The sequence below is a fragment of the Branchiostoma floridae genome, chromosome 8, assembly GCF_000003815.2.
Source record: "Branchiostoma floridae strain S238N-H82 chromosome 8, Bfl_VNyyK, whole genome shotgun sequence".
NCBI lineage: Eukaryota > Metazoa > Chordata > Leptocardii > Amphioxiformes > Branchiostomatidae > Branchiostoma > Branchiostoma floridae.
The window spans coordinates 21817752-21837639 of record NC_049986.1 but is presented as its reverse complement, the minus strand read 5'-3'; the positions used below and the strand labels follow the sequence as shown (position 1 = coordinate 21837639).

Genomic DNA, 19888 nt, shown 5'->3' with positions numbered 1-19888 from the left:
ACAAACTTTAAGTTGCATGCTTTTTTGTTATTGAGGATCTCGTTCAGTTGGAGGAAAGAAGTAAAAGTTGGAGTTAACAAAACAGATTTGTCACGTTATATTTTACTGTTGGTAGACATGAATAAGTCAGCGTTTAAAATCAATATTCAATTGCAGCTTCATGCTGCAGGTACTGCATTAACATGTCCCGGCGTTTTGTGTGTCTTTCTCGTGTGGTGTAATATACGTGAGATTTGTCATCTTTCCGCATCTCGATTTCATTAGTAAACTATTACACGACGTAATGACGTTTTCTATGGTAGTTTGCGAAGTTATCCTTCTTATGCTAACGAAGATTTCCCTCTAAGCAAATCCATCATAACATCTTCTGTTTTGTAATCAAGCACGAGGGTGAGTGAAAAAATAATACAAGTGGTTTTATCACACACATTTTTTTATCGACTGGGTTGAATTTAAGTTGAAATAAACGACTTTTCTCACCCACTCAGTCACTATATAAACCCGTCATTGACTACTCTATTCCATCCAGTCATCACTGACTCTATAGTCGTACAGGTGTGAGGAGTGCAGCAAGCAGTTCAGTAAGTTGGAGTATCTGAAAAGGCACGTTAGGATCCACACAGGTGTAAAACCGTACGTGTGTGAAGAATGCAGCAAAGGCTTCACCCAGTCAAGTTATCTGAAGACCCACACGCGGACTCACACAGGCGAGAAACCGTACAACTGCGAGGCTTGCAGCAAGCAGTTCAGTCAGCTGGATGCTTTGAAGATACACATCCGAACCCACACGGGCGAGAACCCGTACACGTGTGAACAATGCAGCAAGCAGTTCACTACGCTGTCAAGTCTGAATAGGCACATGCGGACTCACACAGGTGAGAAACCGTACACATGTGAGGCGTGCAGCAAGCAGTTCAGTGACCAGGGAAATCTGAAGAAACACATGCGGACTCACTGGCGAGAAACCGTACAGGTGTAAACAATACAGCAGAAGTTTGTCAGTTCTTTACAAAGGCAAAGTTTGCCTATGATTTACCGTTTTAATTCAGCACTGTACTCACTGCATGACTCCACTGTAAAAAAATAACGGTAACTGAATTACATGTACATCATTATAGTTAATCTTAAGCTTGTCACGTCACGTACTTGATTGAAAATAGAAGCGTTGTTGGAAAACGGTTGTGGGATGTTTGGACACTAATGACAGTAAGACGGCAAAATGTCACTGGAGATAGCTTTCCGACATCGCTCTTAGTTTTAGTTACTAGTACTCAGGTTCTTTTTAACATTTAATACATCACTTTAATCGCTGTAAATACACAAGATCCTTGGCGTTTCGAATTAGCTTCGGAAACATGTTAGTTATATGGATTTTTGCTATGTATTGTTTGCCTTCATGATATGCTGTAAGATGTTAGAGATTTGTTAACTTTCCGCACTCAGTTTCCTCAATAAACTAAAATGCGAATGTGTTGTCGTCTTTCATGTTATATGTTGTCTTTTTCCTCCCCACTAAACCTGCATGATTTTCCTGCAAATATAAATAACATTTGTTTTCTAGTGAAGTAAAAACTGCCCAACTTGTATTATGCACTCACTACGGACAACGTCACCAATGAGGATCTCATGACCCGCTGACCGTACACTAAATCTACCGTTTAGTTGTTTAATGTGGAACGCCGTTCGGATCACGTAAAGGCGTCTAGTCTTTAGCACAGTAAACGATTGGGCTCTATCTGTATGAGTTACTGGAATTCTGATTGTCACTTTATATACGTCGCTGTAGATATACAAGAATCGCCAGCGTTTAGAATTAGTTGAAGCTGAATGGGGGCTGCTAGAGATTTGTGCTATTTCCGCAATCAAGTTTCGTAAAGAAATAAAAACACATTATTGTCGTTAACCTGTATCATCTTCTTTGCCAAGTGCGCTTTTTTATTGTAGAATCTTGTCACATGTAACAGACTAGCCAGACAAGGCTCCACATATCACTGGGAAAATTGTAGAAATAGTCCAAATAGACAGAAAGTGCAGTAGCTGGCCCCAAAGTGCATACATCGCATTTGTCGCTATGCTATACTGTAGTCGTCAATTTTTAGATTCAATAGGGTAATCAGGTATTTAAACTTTGACCTCTCACCACCGGAAATGCTGATTTAGCTTGCCCGCCAGTTTCAACGGGGACGGACTTGATCATTCCTCTTCATCTGAGACGTTTTTGAAGAGGATTCGACGCTTTATTGGCTCAACAACTATTCCCAAACACTGATAAGGCCTTTGTCTCATGTTGTCTATTTTCCTTATGCAAATCAGCACATGTAACATCAGGGTACTTCCCTTTGTTTCGTTGTCAAGTACAACCTGCGCCGAACCGGTTTTATTCCCCCATCCAGTCACCATATAAATGTGTCACTGACCATTCCGTCAGTACCTACTCTGAAGCCGTGAAGGTCTGTATCGCCGTGACACCATCGCACAGTACTTTGGAGCATCAGCGTATCTCGGTAAGTACTGGTTTTGGTACGCTGCATTTACATATGACTAGACTACGGCCATATGACATCCTGAACTAGAACTGCCCGGAGTGAGTCGCACAGAACTTTTTTTAGTTCATTTACCGACAGGTGGGTTTTGGAATGTCGAAGTTGACATTGTTTTCAAATTAGCAAGGTGACAGTTATGGTCAAGCAGATCTGACTACATACAAGTAAGGGTTATGCTGAGATTTTTATAGTCTTTTTCCATTATCACCATTAGTAAAATATGTCTTAATATTGTCTTAGATGTTGTCTGACCTGTATGTGCAAATCACTGCTCCCTTTGGTGTATGTGTAGAATACCATTACAATTCTATATGTAATAACATACAAGGTAACAATATCATTCCAGTAGGGAAGCTTGAATTTTAAAGCTCTCAAATATCAATCTCTTTTCTCTTGCAAGATCTGGAGTTTGACCAACATGGCGACTGGAGCCGGATCTCATCTGACACAAGGGGAGGGAAAGGATGGACAGGATTCTCTCCGTACCCACTCGTGCAGCCACTGCGACAAGGAGTTCCAAAGCAAAAGTAGGCTCGATCGACACCTGCGAACTCACAATGGTGAGAGACCATACCAGTGTGGTGAATGTGGGAAACAGTTTAGTCAACTGGCAAATCTGAAGACACACATTCGGACTCACACAGAGGAGAAACCGTACCGATGTCAGGAGTGCAGCCTGCAGTTCAGTTACCTGAGTTATCTAAAAAGACACATTCGGACTCACACTGGTGAAAAACCGTACAAGTGTGAGCATTGCAACAAAGGCTTCAGTCAGTCAGCTCATATGAAGAGACACATGCGGACTCACACGGGAGAGAATCTGTACAGGTGTGAGGAATGCAGCAAGCAGTTCAGTGATCTAGGTAATTTGCAAAGACACATCCGGACTCACACAGGGGAGAAACCATACAAGTGCGAGGAGTGCAGCTGGCGGTTCAATAATCAGGGTCAACTGAAAATGCACATGAAAACTCACACGGGTGAAAAACCGTACGAATGTAAAACCTGCAACAAAAGGTTCAGTCAGTCGGTAAACCTAAAGACTCACATGCGAACTCACACTGGAGAGAAACCATACAAGTGCGAGGAGTGCAGCAAACAGTTCAGTCAGTTGAGTCATTTGAAGGAACACGTGAGAATACACACTGGTGAGAAACCGTACAAGTGTGAGGAGTGCAGCAAGCAGTTCACTTTGCTGTCAGGTCTAAAGAGGCACATGCGGACTCACACGGGTGAGAAACCGTACACATGTGAGGCGTGCTACAAGCAGTTCAGTGAGCTTGGTACCCTGAAAAAACACATTAGAACTCACACTGGAGAGAAACCGTACATGTGCGAACATTGCAACAACAGCTTTCGTCAGTCACGTAGTCTCCGTGCCCACATGCAATCTCATATCGGTGAAAGTATGTCAATAACGGTGTAACCTTAACATGCGCATGTTGTTACACAGTAGAAAATGATTACATCTTAAGCTTGTGGCGTAGTAGAAAACCCCGCAAACCTGAAGTTTGTCACTTGATATTTTTTCTTTAGTAGAACTGTTTACAAAGTTGGATTATGATTTACCGTTTTATATCTAACAGTGTGCTCAAAAGACCCAGCGTTTTCCACACGGGTGAGAAACCTTATACTTGTAAGGAGTGCGGCAAACGGTTTAGTCAGCTGGGTCACATGAAAGCACACATTACGCTGGCTCACACTGGCGAGAAACCGTACAGATGTGAAAAATGTAACAAGTGCTTCCGTCAGTCAAGTAATCTGAGTTACCACATGCGGACTCACGTTGATGAAAGCTAGTCGTGCAGTAGTAGATTTCATCTTGTGGATCAGTAGAAAACATTACAAAACAGTTTTGTTTTTATCATTGGGGACGAATACCACAAGATGTAGAATGTGAGTCTCAATTTACTGCCTTTCATAGAGGTGTGCGTTCGTCATGACCCCGATAAGCGGCTATAAACTTTAAGGTAAATAATGGGGTTCGGGTTACAGATAGTGTAAGTGTAAGGAAGTGTAGTGTAAAAGCGACTGTTGAATGTCTGAACACAAGTGACAGAAAGACGGTAATCAGTCGTTTCCTGGATGTAAATGCGTCGTGGCCTATCGCTTTCTCCCACAGCACTTAGTTTTTTTTTTCTTTTTAAGTTACTGAAGTTCTTATTGTCACTTTTGATTCAATAATCACTGTTAATACACAATGGAAACATGTTACTTCGTAAGTTACGGATGTTACTTCTTTGTTAGTTATAGATGATGCCTTTGTATTGTGCTGACAACTTTCCTAAGCTCAATGTCCTCAATAAACTAAGACACGTAATGTGTTGTTGTTTTTGTTGTTAAATGTTCTTTGTCGTCTTTTTCCTTCATAACCTCTCTGATTTATCCCTATCAGTAATTATGAAATTGTTTCATAATGACAATGAAAATGACAATGGTAATGAAGTTTATGGCATATTCATGCCCCATTGGGGCTAAATGCAGTCAGTTTGGTACAAAGGGTAGTAAACTTAAAGTTATACATATACTATTAGATTTAACATGCATATTCTCTCTCTATATACTCCTAAAACATTTGTAGATGAACTTACAAAGATTTTCCAGTATATCGTGGTCAGATGATGACATGAGATAATTGAACATATCTTCCTTCGTCATGCGTGCATATTTCTGATCTACATGTGTAGCATTAACGAATGTATTGCGCAGATCATTGTACAGTGAACACTCTAGGACAAAGTGTATCTCGTTTTCTACGTGCATGTGGTTCTTATCGCAAAATATACATAGTCTATCATTAGGAGCTCTCAGCGGTTAAGTCATGTTCAGGGACCCCCAGCAAAGTGGGTGTTGGCTCCCCTAGCAACGCATAGCAACCAACTTTGACCCCAATTTTCACAGATTTTCCCTATTGTTCACTAATTGCCCCCTCTCCACCTAGTGTGAAAACTTTTCAGGTGGGGTGCTGCTGGGCCAGGTGACAAGGTACCTGGCACCCTGTGTAGTGTGAATGTCCGTGACCAGTCACCACACAGGGCTGTCTGGGAATCCAAGCTAGGGTGTGTATTGAAACAAATTGAACTAGAAAGGCCTCATTTTCAAAAAAAAATTGCCGTATGTTTCCGAAGGGAAGAGAAAATTTGTCACAAAAAAGGCCATTGTCAAACTTGCAATGCCCTGTTCGCAATATGAAAGAGTTGTATGTATAAGATATAACGTTATGCTTAAGAAAACAATAATAGATACTAAACTTCCAAAGTGGGTCTATATAACCATTACAGAATAGCGATCTTTATGAATGTTCGTTATAATCTGTGTTAGCCTACATCACAGTACTTTTTCTGGCTGGCCACGGAAGAAACAAAAATAACACAGGCCAGTAGTCCAGTAAAAACAATGCTAAGTATGTTTCTTTCAGAAACATAACGTTGTGTTCAAATCCAAAAATGTTTACTGTGTTTACAAATTTTGTAGTGTTTTTAGTCTGGTAACGTTAGATCCACATTTTGGCAATTTACACAGGATATTAGTAATAACTTCAACTTACTTCAGCAAGGAGGTTTGATAATTGACTTCCGTCAGACTCCTGGAGATTTGAATTACATAAACTGAGTTCACAGTAATCTGACTTTTCCTTGACTTAAAAACCCATGGGGTCAGTTGCTCGTTTGCGCAAGATAGTCGTCTTCAATACAAAAAGGGAGTCAAGACTCAAAAATAATCAGTGATTTCTTTGATGGACTTGGAGAGAAAAAAACAAACATCAGAAATTTCAGACGAATTCCCCACCAACCCCTTATCCCTACTATACTGGGTTTGCTGTGGACTGACTGAGAAATGTTTGTTTCCTTTAAATTTGTTAGAATTGGGGATACACATTGATAATGCATTGCTGTGCATTTGTATAGTCTCTTATATATCATAGGCCTGACCATAATTTTCTTGGAAACTAGTGTTTTACAACTGTTTTTGAAAAGTTGTAATAGGGTAAAGACAATTATTTGCACCACCTATACTTGAAAACATGTTAAGCATTGTTTTTAAAAGCAACCCAAGCTGCGTCTGGCAGGTAAGCCAGTCCCAGGTAAAGGTGTGAACAAGTCTGGGACTACCCATTGTTCTGGCCAGGTAGTCTGCTTTCCTACTGTGAGGGTGCTATGTCAACAAGTTAATTGGCCATATTGTTCACAAATCACAACAAGAAGATCAGATTTCACATCTACAGATGCCAAACGTCTAAATATTGTAGTACTTTTTTTAACGAAGTTGTGCATACCGAGACAATATTCTTCCAACTTACAAAACATATGGGGGGAAAGTAGACAAGTTGCACAACAATCTCCTGTTGAGACTGTTTTCTTAGAGGCGTCTAGTGCTAAGCTATGGCTTCATGAATATTTCCAAGGGTCTGCTTTTGTCAAAATTTTGTAAATCTCATAAAATATCTTTCTTCTAGTTACAGTTATAGATATAGTCTCAACAGGATGCTGTAGATTGGTCTTAGCTGAATGCGTACATACCAAATTTGTACTGAAAAAAATTTCTGCGCGATGCACAAGGTGTTTGAAGGTAGCAACATTGTCAAGTGCTTATTATATTAATATTGAGATATGCATAAGGTATATGTGAAATTAATATAGTCAGATTGTATCTAATCAATATTTAGATTCAAAACATGTCAGATATTCCAGACAAAAACATCAAGTAATCATTGTACAACGCATGAAAGTAAGGGCAGCAGTTAATTAGGCTGAAAGGCCGAAACATGACTTAGGGTTACTGAGAGGAGTTCGGTTGTATCTACCGGCTTCAATTTCCAATGGGTGATCGCTGATCCCTAGTTTAGTCATGGCTCGGCGATAGCTAAAATTTGTTATATCCAGATATTTTTCTCTTTCATACAAATGCTTGAATTTTCTGTAGGTTCTTAGCTTATTTCCTTGGTTTTAATTCGTGCCAGGAGAGTTAAGATCTGAGTAATAAAGTAAACCTACCAAACTGGTTTTATTCGCCCACTTGAAAAAAGTGCCATCGACGCCAGCGCCGGGCCGTTTACAAATCTATCCATTTGCATGAGCAGATGCTTTTCTATTGAGGATCTAATTACCTGGATGTCTAACCTTCAGCGACGGAAAGAAGTAAAAGTAGGAGCTGACAAAACAGATACCAAATGTGGACTGTCGGGACAGAGGTGGCAGTAAGTTACATGGGAAGACGCCGTTATTTTAGCGTCAAGACGTCTAGGCCTGTCTGCTATGGCACTCAGTAAACAATTGTGGTTTCTCTACTGGAGTTGTCACTTTTTATTTCACGTTAGATATACAAGAATGGTTGTCGTTTAGAGTTAGTTGCAGTTTTATTTTAAACATGACATTGCTGTTAACCTGTTAGCCAAGATGACCTCCATTTCCTGTACAGTATTTTCTTGGCCAAATGGGCAAGTAAGATACCGGAGCCGCCCAAAAAGTACAACAGGCGACTTTGAGGATATCCCTGGCAATGTAGCTATGCTATAGTCGGTCAACTTTTGGGTAATCAGGTATACACCTTTTGACCTCTCAACACCGGAAATACTGACCCTTCATTCAGCTTGCCCGCCATTTTAAACAGCGATACGAAGATCAATTCTTTCAACCTACTTTGAAGTCAGTTCAACGTTTTATTGACTCAACAACTATCCCACAACACTGGTAAGACCTTTGTCTCATGTTGTCTGGTTTTCCTTTATGCAAATCACCACATGTAACACCAGGGTACTTCCATTTGTTTCGCTGCCAAGTACAACCTGCCGAACCAGTTTTTATCCTCCATCAGTCACTATTTATAAATGTGTTACTGACCACTCGATCTGTCAGTACAGACTCTGCAGCCGTGAGGACCTCTGTCGCCGTGAAAACATCGCCCATTACTTTGGAGCATCAGCATCATATCGGTAAGTACTGGTTTAGGTTCCCTGTATTTATCTATGACTTAGATGACCATGTGGTACCTGTATTATCCTGATAAGAGAACATTACAACAAGGAGTGAGTCACATAGCATTATACCGAGTCCATTTACCGGCAGGTAGGTTTCGGAATTTCGAAGTTGACAAAGGTTCGAAAATAGCACGGTGACAGTTATGGTAAAGCAAACAAAATAGCACGGTGACAGTTATGGTCAGGCATATACAAGTAAAGGGGTTATGCTGAGGTTTTTGTGTAGAGTTTATGCGTATGTTATCTTCTTCAATTATCACCATATGAGTAGATACCCACAATTAGCATTATTCCGCAATAGCAGATTCACTTTCCCATGTACCCTAAAGGTTTGATATCCTGTATCCGATCCGTCGTAGATGTTGTCTGACCTGTCTATGCAAATTAGTGTGTAATCACTGCTCCCTTTGGTAATCAAACCGCAACGCAAACCCATTCAACCAGTTACTGTCTAACTATGTTTTTCAACATTGTTGGTGATGATGAAAAGTCATATAGTATACAATTATAAGTTTTTATGTCATGACGTGATCAGGTATATGTTTTCAGTAGAAAAGCTAGAATTTTCAAACTATTATATTATTCTCTTCATTCTTGCAGGATTTGGAGTTTGGTCGACATGGCGACTGGAGCCGGATCTCATCTGACACGAGGAGAGGGAGAGGATGGACAGGATTCTCCCTGTACCCACAAGTGTAGCTATTGTGACAAGGAGTTTCGATCCAAATGTAATCTCGTTCAACACCTGCGAACCCACACTGGTGAGAGACCATACCAGTGTGGCGAATGCGGGCAACGGTTTAGTCACCTATCTAATCTGAAAAAGCACCTGCGAACCCACACTGGCGAGAGACCGTACCAGTGTGGTGAATGCGGAAAACGGTTTAGTCGCCTATCTCATCTGAAGGGCCACACGAGAACTCACTCCGGTGAGAGACCGTACCGATGTCAGGAGTGCAGCAGGCAGTTCAATGACCTGAGTCATCTAAAAAGACACATACGGACTCACACGGATGAGAAACCGTACAAGTGTGAACATTGCAACAAAGGCTTCAGTCGGTCAACAAATCTGAAGGCCCACATGCGGACTCACACAGGGGAAAACCCGTACACCTGCGAGGAATGCAGCAAGCAGTTCACTTCATTGTCAAATCTAAAGAGTCACATTCGGACTCACACTGGAGAAAAGCCGTACAAGTGTGGGGAATGCAGCAAGCAGTTCACTTTGTTGTCAAATCTAAAGAGACACTTGCCGACGCACATGGATGAGAAGCCGTACAGGTGTGAGGAGTGCAGCAAGCAGTTCAGTAAGTTGGAGTATCTGAAAAAGCACGTTAGGATCCACACAGGTGTAAAACCGTACGTGTGTGAAGAATGCAGCAAAGGCTTCACCCAGTCAAGTTATCTGAAGACCCACATGCGGACTCACACCGGCGAGAAACCGTACAACTGCGAGGCTTGCAGAAAGCAGTTCAGTCAGCTGGATGCTTTGAAGATGCACATCCGAACCCACACAGGTGAGAGCCCGCACAGGTGTGAACAATGCAGCAAGCGGTTCACTACGCTGTCAGATCTAAAGAGGCACATGCGGACTCACACTGGTGAGAAACCGTACACGTGCGATGCTTGCAGCAAGCAGTTCAGTGACCAGGGAAATCTGAAGAAACACATGCGGACTCACTCATGAGAAACCGTACAGGTGTAAACAATACAGCAGAAGCTTTCTTCAGTAACGTAGTCTTTGTGTACACATGCAAACTCACATCAGTGAAGGTCTGACGATAACATGTACACATTGTTACAAAGAAAAAAGATTATATCGTTTTAAGCTTGTAATATAATTAATAAAAAAAGCCACAAATCTGACGTTTGTCAGTTCTTTACAAAGGCAAAGGTGGCCTATGATTTACCGTTTTAATTCAGCACTGTACTCGCTGCATCACTGTAAAAGAAATAAAGGTAACTGAATTACATGTACATCATTATAGTTAATCTTAAGCTTGTCACGTCACGTACTTGATTGAAAATAGAAGCGTTGTTGGAAAACGGTTGTGGGGTGTTTGGACACTAGTGACAGTAAGACGGCAAAATGTTACTGGAGATAGCTTTCCGACATCGGTCTTAGTTTTAGTTACTAGTACTCAGGTTCTTTTTAACATTTAATACGTCACTTTAATCGCTGTAAATACACCAGATCCTTAGCGTTTCGAATTAGCTTCGGAAAGACGTTAGTTATATGGATTTTTGCTATGTATTGTTTGCCTTTATGATATGCTGTAAAATATTAAAGATTTGCTAACTTTCCGCTCTCAGTTTCCTCAATAAAGTAAAATGTGAATGTATCTTTCATGTTGTATGTTAGTTTTTTCTCCACAAAACCTTTATGGCTTTCCTGAAAATCATGTCACATAGATAACATTTGTTTTGTTGTGAAGTAAAAACTCTCGAACCTGTATTATGCAACCGCTACGGACAACGTCACCAACAAAGATCTCATGACCTGCTGACCGAGAACTAAATCTAGCGTTTGACATAGTTCAATGTGGAAAGTTCGGACAATAGCGACAATAAATTACATGTTAACACGACGCCGTTCACGTAAAGGCGTCCAGTCTGTCCTCTATAACACAGTAAGCGATTGGGCTCTATCTGTATGAGTTACAGGAGTTCTGATTGTCACTTTATATACGTCGCTGTAGATATGAAAAAATCTTCAGTGTTCAGAATTAGTTGAAGCTGCATGTGGGCTGCTAGAGATTTGTGCTATTTCCGCAATCAAGTTTCGAAAAGAAATAAAAACACATTATTGTCGTTAACCTGTATCATCTTCTTTGCCAAGTGCGCTTTTTATTGTAGAATCTTGTCACATGTAACAGACTAGCCAGACAAGGCTCCACATATCACTGGGAAAATGGTAGAAATTGTCCAAATAGACAGAAAGTGCAGTAACTGGCCCAAAGTGCCTACCTCGCATTTGTCGCTATGCTATACTGTAGTCGTCAATTTTTAGATTCAATGAGGGTAATCAGGTATTGAAACTTTGACCTCTCATCACCGGAGATGCTGACCCTTTTGCCCGCCATTTTCAACGAGGACGGACTTAATCATTTCTCTTCATAGGCGTTTTTGAATAGTATTCATCGCTTTATTGGCTCAACAACTATTCCCAAACACTGCTTAGACCTTTGTCTGATGTTGTCTGGTTTGCCTCTATGCAAATCAGCACATGTAACATCAGGGTACTTCCCTTTGTTTCCTTGTGTAGTACAATCTGTCGAACCGGTTTCACCCGTCATCAATGAGCCACCATATAAATGTGTCATTGACCGCTCTGTCAGCACTGACCACTCGATCTGTCAGTACTGACTCTTCAGCCGCGAGGATCTGTGTCGACCGTGGAGCATCAGCGTATCTCGGTAAGTACTGCCCATGATTTTGGTTTCCTGTGTAATCCTATAACGGAGGCAGTTATCCGGATGGTTTTGCGTGATATGACAATTTTAAGAATAGAAAATTATAATTCAAATCTGGGTACTTTTCTGCTAGTCTTTCCTAATCATTCAACAGTGCCTAGCTAGCAGACAGTCCAGGATGTTTTTTATGTGTTGATGTATTCATTGGCATCAATCCACCGTGCAAACGACTGGACGGGTCACATTGAGAGCACTTCCTTATTGTTTGTACCCTGGATAGCAAAATCGGCAGTTTGATTTATTATCGTTGTTTGCCAAGTCGTTTCATTGAAAGTTTAACACATCTTAGTCTTGACTTTTACCATCGGAAGTGGTGACACCTGATTCAGCTTGACGGCCATTTTTGACAGCGTTAGTCAGATCGGTTCTCTTTATTCTTCAGTTTGAAGCCGATTCAACGCTTTATTGATCCAACAGCGATACCTCCACACATACCTTGTGTCTTGTGTTGTCTGATTCCCTTATGCAAATCAGAATGTGTATCGTGGTGCTTTTCTTTGTTTCCTGATGATGCAAAACCTGCCGAACCGGTTTTATTGACCCCACTCAGTCACCATATAAACCCGTCATGACTGCTCTGTACTTGTCAGTACAGACCCTGCAGCCGTGAGGACCTGTCTCGCCGTGATCACTGTGCAGTACACTTTAGAGATCTTTGGAGTATCAGCATATCTCGGCATGTACATTGTGACATTTTGTACTAAGCACTTTTTTCTATATTCATTCATCGATGACTATAAGTATATGGTAATGAAGTAACTATAATCCTTTATAGATTCAACAGAAAATTAACAATTAAGCAAACATCACTTTTCCGGTGGATCTCTTCAAGCAATTTGTTGCCTAGTTCCAAGAATTCGAAAATCTGGAATAAGTAACTGGCAATTTTGCAAGTTGTTGATTTTAGATATTGGCCGGATAACAACGAAGTCGTTATGTCAACTGAGTAGATCTTACATATAAAAGGAGACAGCAACTAGATCATAAAGTTTAAATAATAACAGTTTAAATGTAATGACATGTTGTTGTTCGGATATGCTTTTTCAATAGAAAATATTCCCAAACTCGTATCTTGTTTCATTGTGTTAATTAGTTGCTTCCTTTCTCTCTATTCTTGCAGCCCTTGAAGTTTGACCAACATGACGACTATAGCAGGATCTCATCTGACAAAAGAAGTGAGAGAGAATGGAAAGTATTCTCCCCGTACCTACAAGTACAGCTATTGCGACAAGGATTTTCGCTTTAAAAGTAAGCTCAACCGACACCTGCGAACTCACACTGGTGAGAGACCATACCAGTGTGGTGAATGCGGGAAACAGTTTACTCTACTAACAAATCTAAAGACACACATTCGGACTCACACAGAGGAAAAACCGTACCGATGTCAGGAGTGCAGCAAGCAGTTCAGCCACCGGAGTTATCTAAAACGACACATTCGGACTCATTCTGGTGAGAAACCGCACAAGTGTGAACATTGCAACAAAGGCTTCAGTCAGTCAAGTGATCTGAAGACCCACATGCGGACTCACACAGGGGAAACCCCGTATAGATGTGAGGAGTGCAGCAAACGTTTCGCTAAATTGTCAAATCTAAAGGATCACATGCGAACCCACACTGGTGAGAAACCGTATAAGTGTGAGGAATGCAGCAGGCAGTTCACTTATTCGTCAAGTCTAAAGAGTCACATGCGAACTCACAGTGGTGAAAAGCCTTACAAGTGTGAACATTGCAACAAAAACTTCAGTAAGTCAAGTCATCTTAAGAGGCACATGCGGACTCACACGGGTGAGAAACCGTACAAGTGCGAGGCTTGCAGCAAGCAGTTCAGTCAGCTGGATACTTTGAAGACACACATCCGAACCCACACAGGCGAGAACCCGTACACGTGTGAACAATGCAGCAAGCGGTTCACTACGCTGTCAGGTCTAAAGAGGCACATGCGGACTCACACAGGTGAGAAACCGTACACGTGTGAGGTATGCTGCAAGCAGTTCAGTGACCAGGGAAATCTGAAGAAACACGTGCGGACTCACTGACGAGAAACATTACATGTGTGAACAATGCAACGGAAGCTTTCTTCATTCATGTAGTTTTCGTGCCCGCATGCAATCTCATATTGGTGAAACTATGACGATAACATGTACATATTGTTACACTTTAAAAAAGATTATATCAAGCTTGTGACATAATAAACGACGTACTCGTGTTGGTAACGTTTGTTACAGAACCTGGCAACAGGCATAAACCACCTCACACAGCCTTCAAGATTAGTGACAGGAGCGATGTGGATTGTTATCAGCTGCATTGACTGTTACCACCTATCAAGTATAATAGAAGACAAAAATTACAATGGTTCCTGAACAATTTTAGTATGATCTATACTTCCTAAATTCATAGGGGTGCAGCTAATGTTCAATGTTAGCTGCACCAGTGCAGGTATGCAGAAAAAAAGTATTTCGAGCCATGAAGTAGTAATCATATTGGCTGTAGATTTATGAGGTCTTTACCATTTAGAAAAAGTCGAAGTAAGCATGTCGTTTTCTTATTTTTTTCGTGATTTGTCAACTTTTTGTCTTGTCTGTTTTTCCCTATGGAAATCAGTACATTAAGTATAGACTAGGAAAACGGTTGGTTATCTCTGATACCCACGAATCTCATTTTATACCTTGATCTTCTCTTACTTCTTCTAGTTGTAGTTAACATTTATTACGTCAAATTAATCGCTGTAAATAAACTAGATCCTTGGCGTTTCTAATTAGCTTCGGAAATATGCTAGTTATATAGATGTTGCTATGTATTGTTTGCCTTCATGATATGCTGTAAGATGTTAGAGATTTGTTACCTTTCCCCCCTCAGTTTCCTCAATAAACTAAAATGCGAATGCGTTGTCGTCTTTCATGTATGTTATCGTTTTCCTCCTCACAAAACCTTGACAAAGTAGATGTTCAATGTGGAAAGTTCGGACAATATCGACAGTAAATTTCATGTGAACACAAAGCCGCTTTGTTTCAGGTAAAGGCGTCTAGTCTGTGTTCTATAGCACAGTAAACGATTGGGCTCTATCTGTATGAGTTACTGGAGTGCTGATTGTCACTTTATGTACGTCGATGTAGATATACAAGAATGGTCAGCGTTTAGAATTAGTTGAAGCTGCATGTGGGCTGCTAGAGATTTGTAAAATTTCCGCAATCAAGTTTCGTTATTGTCGTTTATTATCTTGTTTGCCAAGTGCCCTTGTAGAATCTTGTCACATGTCACTAGCCTCTACCAGGCTTCACATAACACTGGAAAATGGTAGAAATTGTCCAAATAGACAAAAAATGCGTTAGCTGGCCCCAAAGTGCAAACCTCACCTTTGTCGCTATGCTATAGTCGTCAATTTTAGTTTCAATGAGGGTAATCAGGTATGTAAACTTTGACCTATCACTACCGGAAATACTGACCCTTCACTAAGCTTGCCGGCTAGTTTCAAAGGGGACGGACTTGATCATTCCTCTTCATCTGAGACGTTTCTGAAGAGGATTCAACGCTTTATTGGCTCAACAACTATCCTCAAACACTGTTAAGACCTTTGTCTCATGTTGTCTGGTTTCCCCTCATGCAAATCAGCACATGTAAAACCATTGTACTTCCATTTGTTTCGCTGCCAAGTACAACCTGCCGAACCGGTTTTACCCGCTATCCAGTCACTATATACTAGCCACTCTGTTAGTATCTACTCTGAAGCCGTGAGGATCTGTGTCGACGCGAAGACATCGCGTAGTAGTTTGGAGCATCAGCGTATCTCGGTAAGTACTGAGCATGGTTAAGGTTTCCTCATTGGTCTCCTGTCTTTATCCATCGGACTAAGACTTGGGCATGTCGCCTAATATTCTATCTACGTGCAACAAAGTAACAAGAACAGTTACGTCAGACTCTGAAAACCTTTTTTCCCTATGTGTCCCAGTTTTTGTCAAAGTTTGTTATATTGGAGAATGATTTTCTGTCCGAGAGTATTGAGCATGTCGCTTTTGTTTGGCGCACACACCGCCCCATGGGAGAAGAGCGTTATGCAGTTTCTGACCCTTTGACTCGAAACCTATTGTTCGACCCAAGCAAATAATGCAGAGCCCGGACGGCATGATTGTTCTCTTTTAATGACTGTGGTCGCAGATGGAAGTAGTAGAAAAACGCGTAGTTTTAAACACTTTAATAGTTCTCCATTGATGTTGTTTCGGATACACTTTATCGTGTGTCCTGAGCAGTCAAATGTGTGGGTTGTGCGGATGTACCGCTCGTTCCCTGCTTACATTACTGAATGGAATTCAAATATCTGGAACTATTTCAATAGGCTGTGGGTTGGGGCCCCGGCGAGGGTATTGTGCGCGTTCAGTACAGGGTGGGGGGGATGTGTTGAAGTACCGTCCTTTCCTAACGGTATGGCCCCATTCATACCGTAGCTTGCCAAATCAGCCCGTTATGTTAAAGCAGATCTGATCAATACAAGTCAGAGGTTTATACATGTAGTATGATAAGATTTTTGCTTATGCTGAACAAATGAAATGTTCGTTTTCAATTATCAGCACATCAAATCATGCACAGCTATATGCCTGTTTCGTGCTATATTATTTGCGGTCTTCCCTCAAGGAACTATCCTAAGGTCCACATTTCTGTTTACTTGGCGTTTCCCCCATCGTCATTTTAAACCGTTTATGCATATGTCCTATCTTGTACAGCTTTTTTTTCTTTTGCCAATGAATATGATTACTTATAATACGTTCTACTTACTAGATTACCTTTTCCATGTGACTTGTAGGCTACATGTATTGTCCTGACCCTGAAAGATTTTGTCTGATCTCTCCCTATGCAAATCGGGGTGTCTAATCCGTAACTCCCTTTTGTAATCAAATTATGCACATCCTAAACCTGCCCTGCCGCTACGCAACACCTCCAACTAGTTACTTATTGCTGTGTGATAAATATATGTGTTTATAAGTTATATTTTTCAATTATCATCTTATACACCTGTACAAAGAAGCGTGAAGATGTCGACAATCCTGTTAGCTTAGTACCTTCAATTAGCTAAATTGTATATTGTTGTCCCTGCATATGTCTGTTATCAGTGATCTGTACCTAGCCCGTCGAGGCATGAATGTACAATAAAGGTCTTTCAATCAATCTTATAAGTAAATTTTGTACTAAATACCCACAAGGAGCAGTAGGTCGCAATAGCAGATTTTGTTCAAGTAGCTGGATTATTATGCTTTATTACGAAAAGTCAGATGTCAAATGATATACATATATTCGTTATACATATACATATATACGCAATTGCATGGTATTTCTTTTAATTTTAAAACTGTTGTGCTAATTAGTTTTTCTCATAATATATACAGGATCAGGGGTTTGACCAACATGGCGACTGGAGCCGAATCTCGTCTGTCACAAGGAGAGGGAGAGGATGGACAGGATTCTCCCCGTACCCACAAGTGCAGCCACTGCGACAAGGAGTTTCTCTTCAAAAGTAACCTCAATGAACACCTGCGAACCCACACTGGTGAGAGACCATACCAGTGTAATGAATGCGGGAAACGGTTTAGTCATGTGTCTAATCTGAACTGCCACATGAGAACTCACACCGGTGAGAAACCGCACCGATGTCAGGAGTGCAGCAGGCAGTTCAGTAGGTTGAGTGCTCTGAAGGTACATCTGCGGACTCACACCGGTGAAAAACCGTACAAGTGTGAACATTGCAACAAAGGCTTCAGTCAGTTAGGTCATCTGATGGCTCACGTGCGTACTCACACTGGGAAAAATCTGTACAGATGTGAGGAGTGCAGCAAACAATTCACTACGTTGTCAAATCTAAAGTGTCACTTGCGGACTCACACAGGTGAGAAACCGTACAAATGTGAGACATGCTACAAGCAGTTCCGTGAACTTGGTACCCTGAAAAAACACATGCGGACTCACACAGGTGAGAAACCGTACAGATGTGAGGCATGCAGCAAGCAGTTCAGTCACCTGGGAAGTCTGAAGAAACACATGCGGACTCACACTGGTGAAAAGCCGTACATGTGTGAGGAGTGCAACAAGCAGTTCAATGAGCTGTCTACTCTAAAGGCACACATACGGACTCACACCGGTGAAAAACCTTACAAATGCGAGGCGTGCAGCAAGCATTTTACTCAGCTGCCACATCTTAAGAGCCATGTGCGGACTCACACTGGTGAAAAAGTGTGAGCAGTGCAGCAGACACTTACAGCATATTTAGTTGTCGAATCTGAAGAGACCTATACATGTATGCAGAATCACTGTTATGACCACATGACATGTGAAATAAGCAGAAGTAGCAGTAGTGTGTTGCTGAGTAATGCGACTAACTTCTGATGTGAAAGGTGGCATAAATAAGGGGATGAATTGGAATATGTCCTGTATGTGTTACTATACTGTTGCTCTCTGGATGCACAAGAGGTTTATTTCTTCTTGTACTCTCAGGATGCACATTATTTCTTGTACATTGCATTAGTAGAATAATAATACTTAGATGACCACTGACATCTATATGTAATTTTCTATAAGTAAGTATGTTGTTTTCTTTCACTTTAATGTAACACCTCTCTTACCTGTTAAATATGGCAAGGCTGTATTATGTAACTAAGTGTATTTTTTATTCAATTTGCAGTATAGGGAATGTATAATTGAATGTGATACAGATAGTCTAACAATAGTTCTCGTAGCCTTTGACAAGAAGGATTCGTAACGTTAGGCATTGCAAACACGAGGACATGGACACGACTCTTTTTAACTGTTTCAGAAGTTTTGCATATTATGGATACTTTGCTGTTAGCAGTAATCGCTGTAGACTCATTAGCGAACAGAATTAGTTGTAGCAAACATGCTAGATACAAAGAACTAACATGTCCCAACGTTTTGTGTGTCTTCCTCGTGTACTGTAATATACATGAGATTTGTCATCTTTTCGCATCTCACTTTCATCAATAAACAGTTGCACGTAATTGCGTCTTTCTCCTTAAATATGGTAGTTAGCGAATTTACTCTTCTTTTTCAAATGATGTTGCCTGATTTCCCTCTAAGCAAAGTTCCTTTCTTCTGTTTTGCAATCTTGAAAGCATGAGGGTGTGTGAGAAAGATTGTACCTCAATAAATCACCTGAAGACACAAGCTGTTGGTCTTGCTTTCTAACGACTTATTAATTCGAGTAAAAGCGCATTACGCACTAGATCTCTATCGCAATAATTATCCCCACTATGGACAGAAAAACATGCCAAGTGATGAGTTGGCCACCAAAAACTTATGTTTATCTACCAAGTTGGTCTTTGCATGATGTCCGATCTCTCCTTATGCAAATCAGCGCATGAACTAGTCTGTATCCGTTTGTTTCATAATCAAGTATAACCAACGTAACCGGTTTTATCCACCCACTCAGTCGCTATATAAACCTGTCTTTACTTCTCTGATTCAGTCAGTTCCGAGCCTGAGCCGTGAGGACCTGTATCGTCGTGAGGACCTATATCACCGTGAAAACATCGTACCAACACAGCGGAATTCGGTAAGTATTGACCACGACTTGATTGTATAGAATAAAAGGGAAGCGTTAACTGATTTTGTAGCTTAAGAGTAAAGATAAATACCACCATACTTGCGCTTACCCTGAGCATGGCAGGCATTTGATTATCAATGGACATTGCATACACATGGACAGCACGATCCTGTCAACTGTGTGTATTTTCCCAGTATTGAATCATCCTGCGCGTCAAAAAGCATTTCGACAAATAAGACGAATTAACAAAAGTTCTGTAAATTTTCCTGCTCAATAAACGAGCTTCGCTTCTGGTCCGTTCTTTTTCTTCCTGCTCAGCTAGCGATAGGGCATTGTTGTAGTTGTAGTCTGC

The 19888-nt window shown here is 40.9% G+C and overlaps 2 protein-coding genes and 1 pseudogene across 2 annotated transcripts in view; 2 read left to right on the top strand and 1 right to left on the bottom strand.

Moving 5' to 3' along the window:
- Window positions 1-19888, bottom strand: part of LOC118421949 (zinc finger protein 208-like) — a 516296-nt gene that overhangs the window by 452600 nt on the left and 43808 nt on the right. The window lies entirely within an intron of this gene.
- On the top strand, window positions 284-4887 carry LOC118421938 (zinc finger protein 420-like). Its single transcript, XM_035829442.1, has 4 exons — window positions 284-298; window positions 548-975; window positions 2225-2504; window positions 2944-4887. The coding sequence occupies exons 1-4, from the start codon at window positions 284-286 to the stop codon at window positions 3967-3969; spliced, it is 1749 nt and encodes a 582-aa protein (XP_035685335.1). The 3' UTR covers window positions 3970-4887.
- LOC118421937 lies at window positions 8285-18597 on the top strand (annotated as a pseudogene).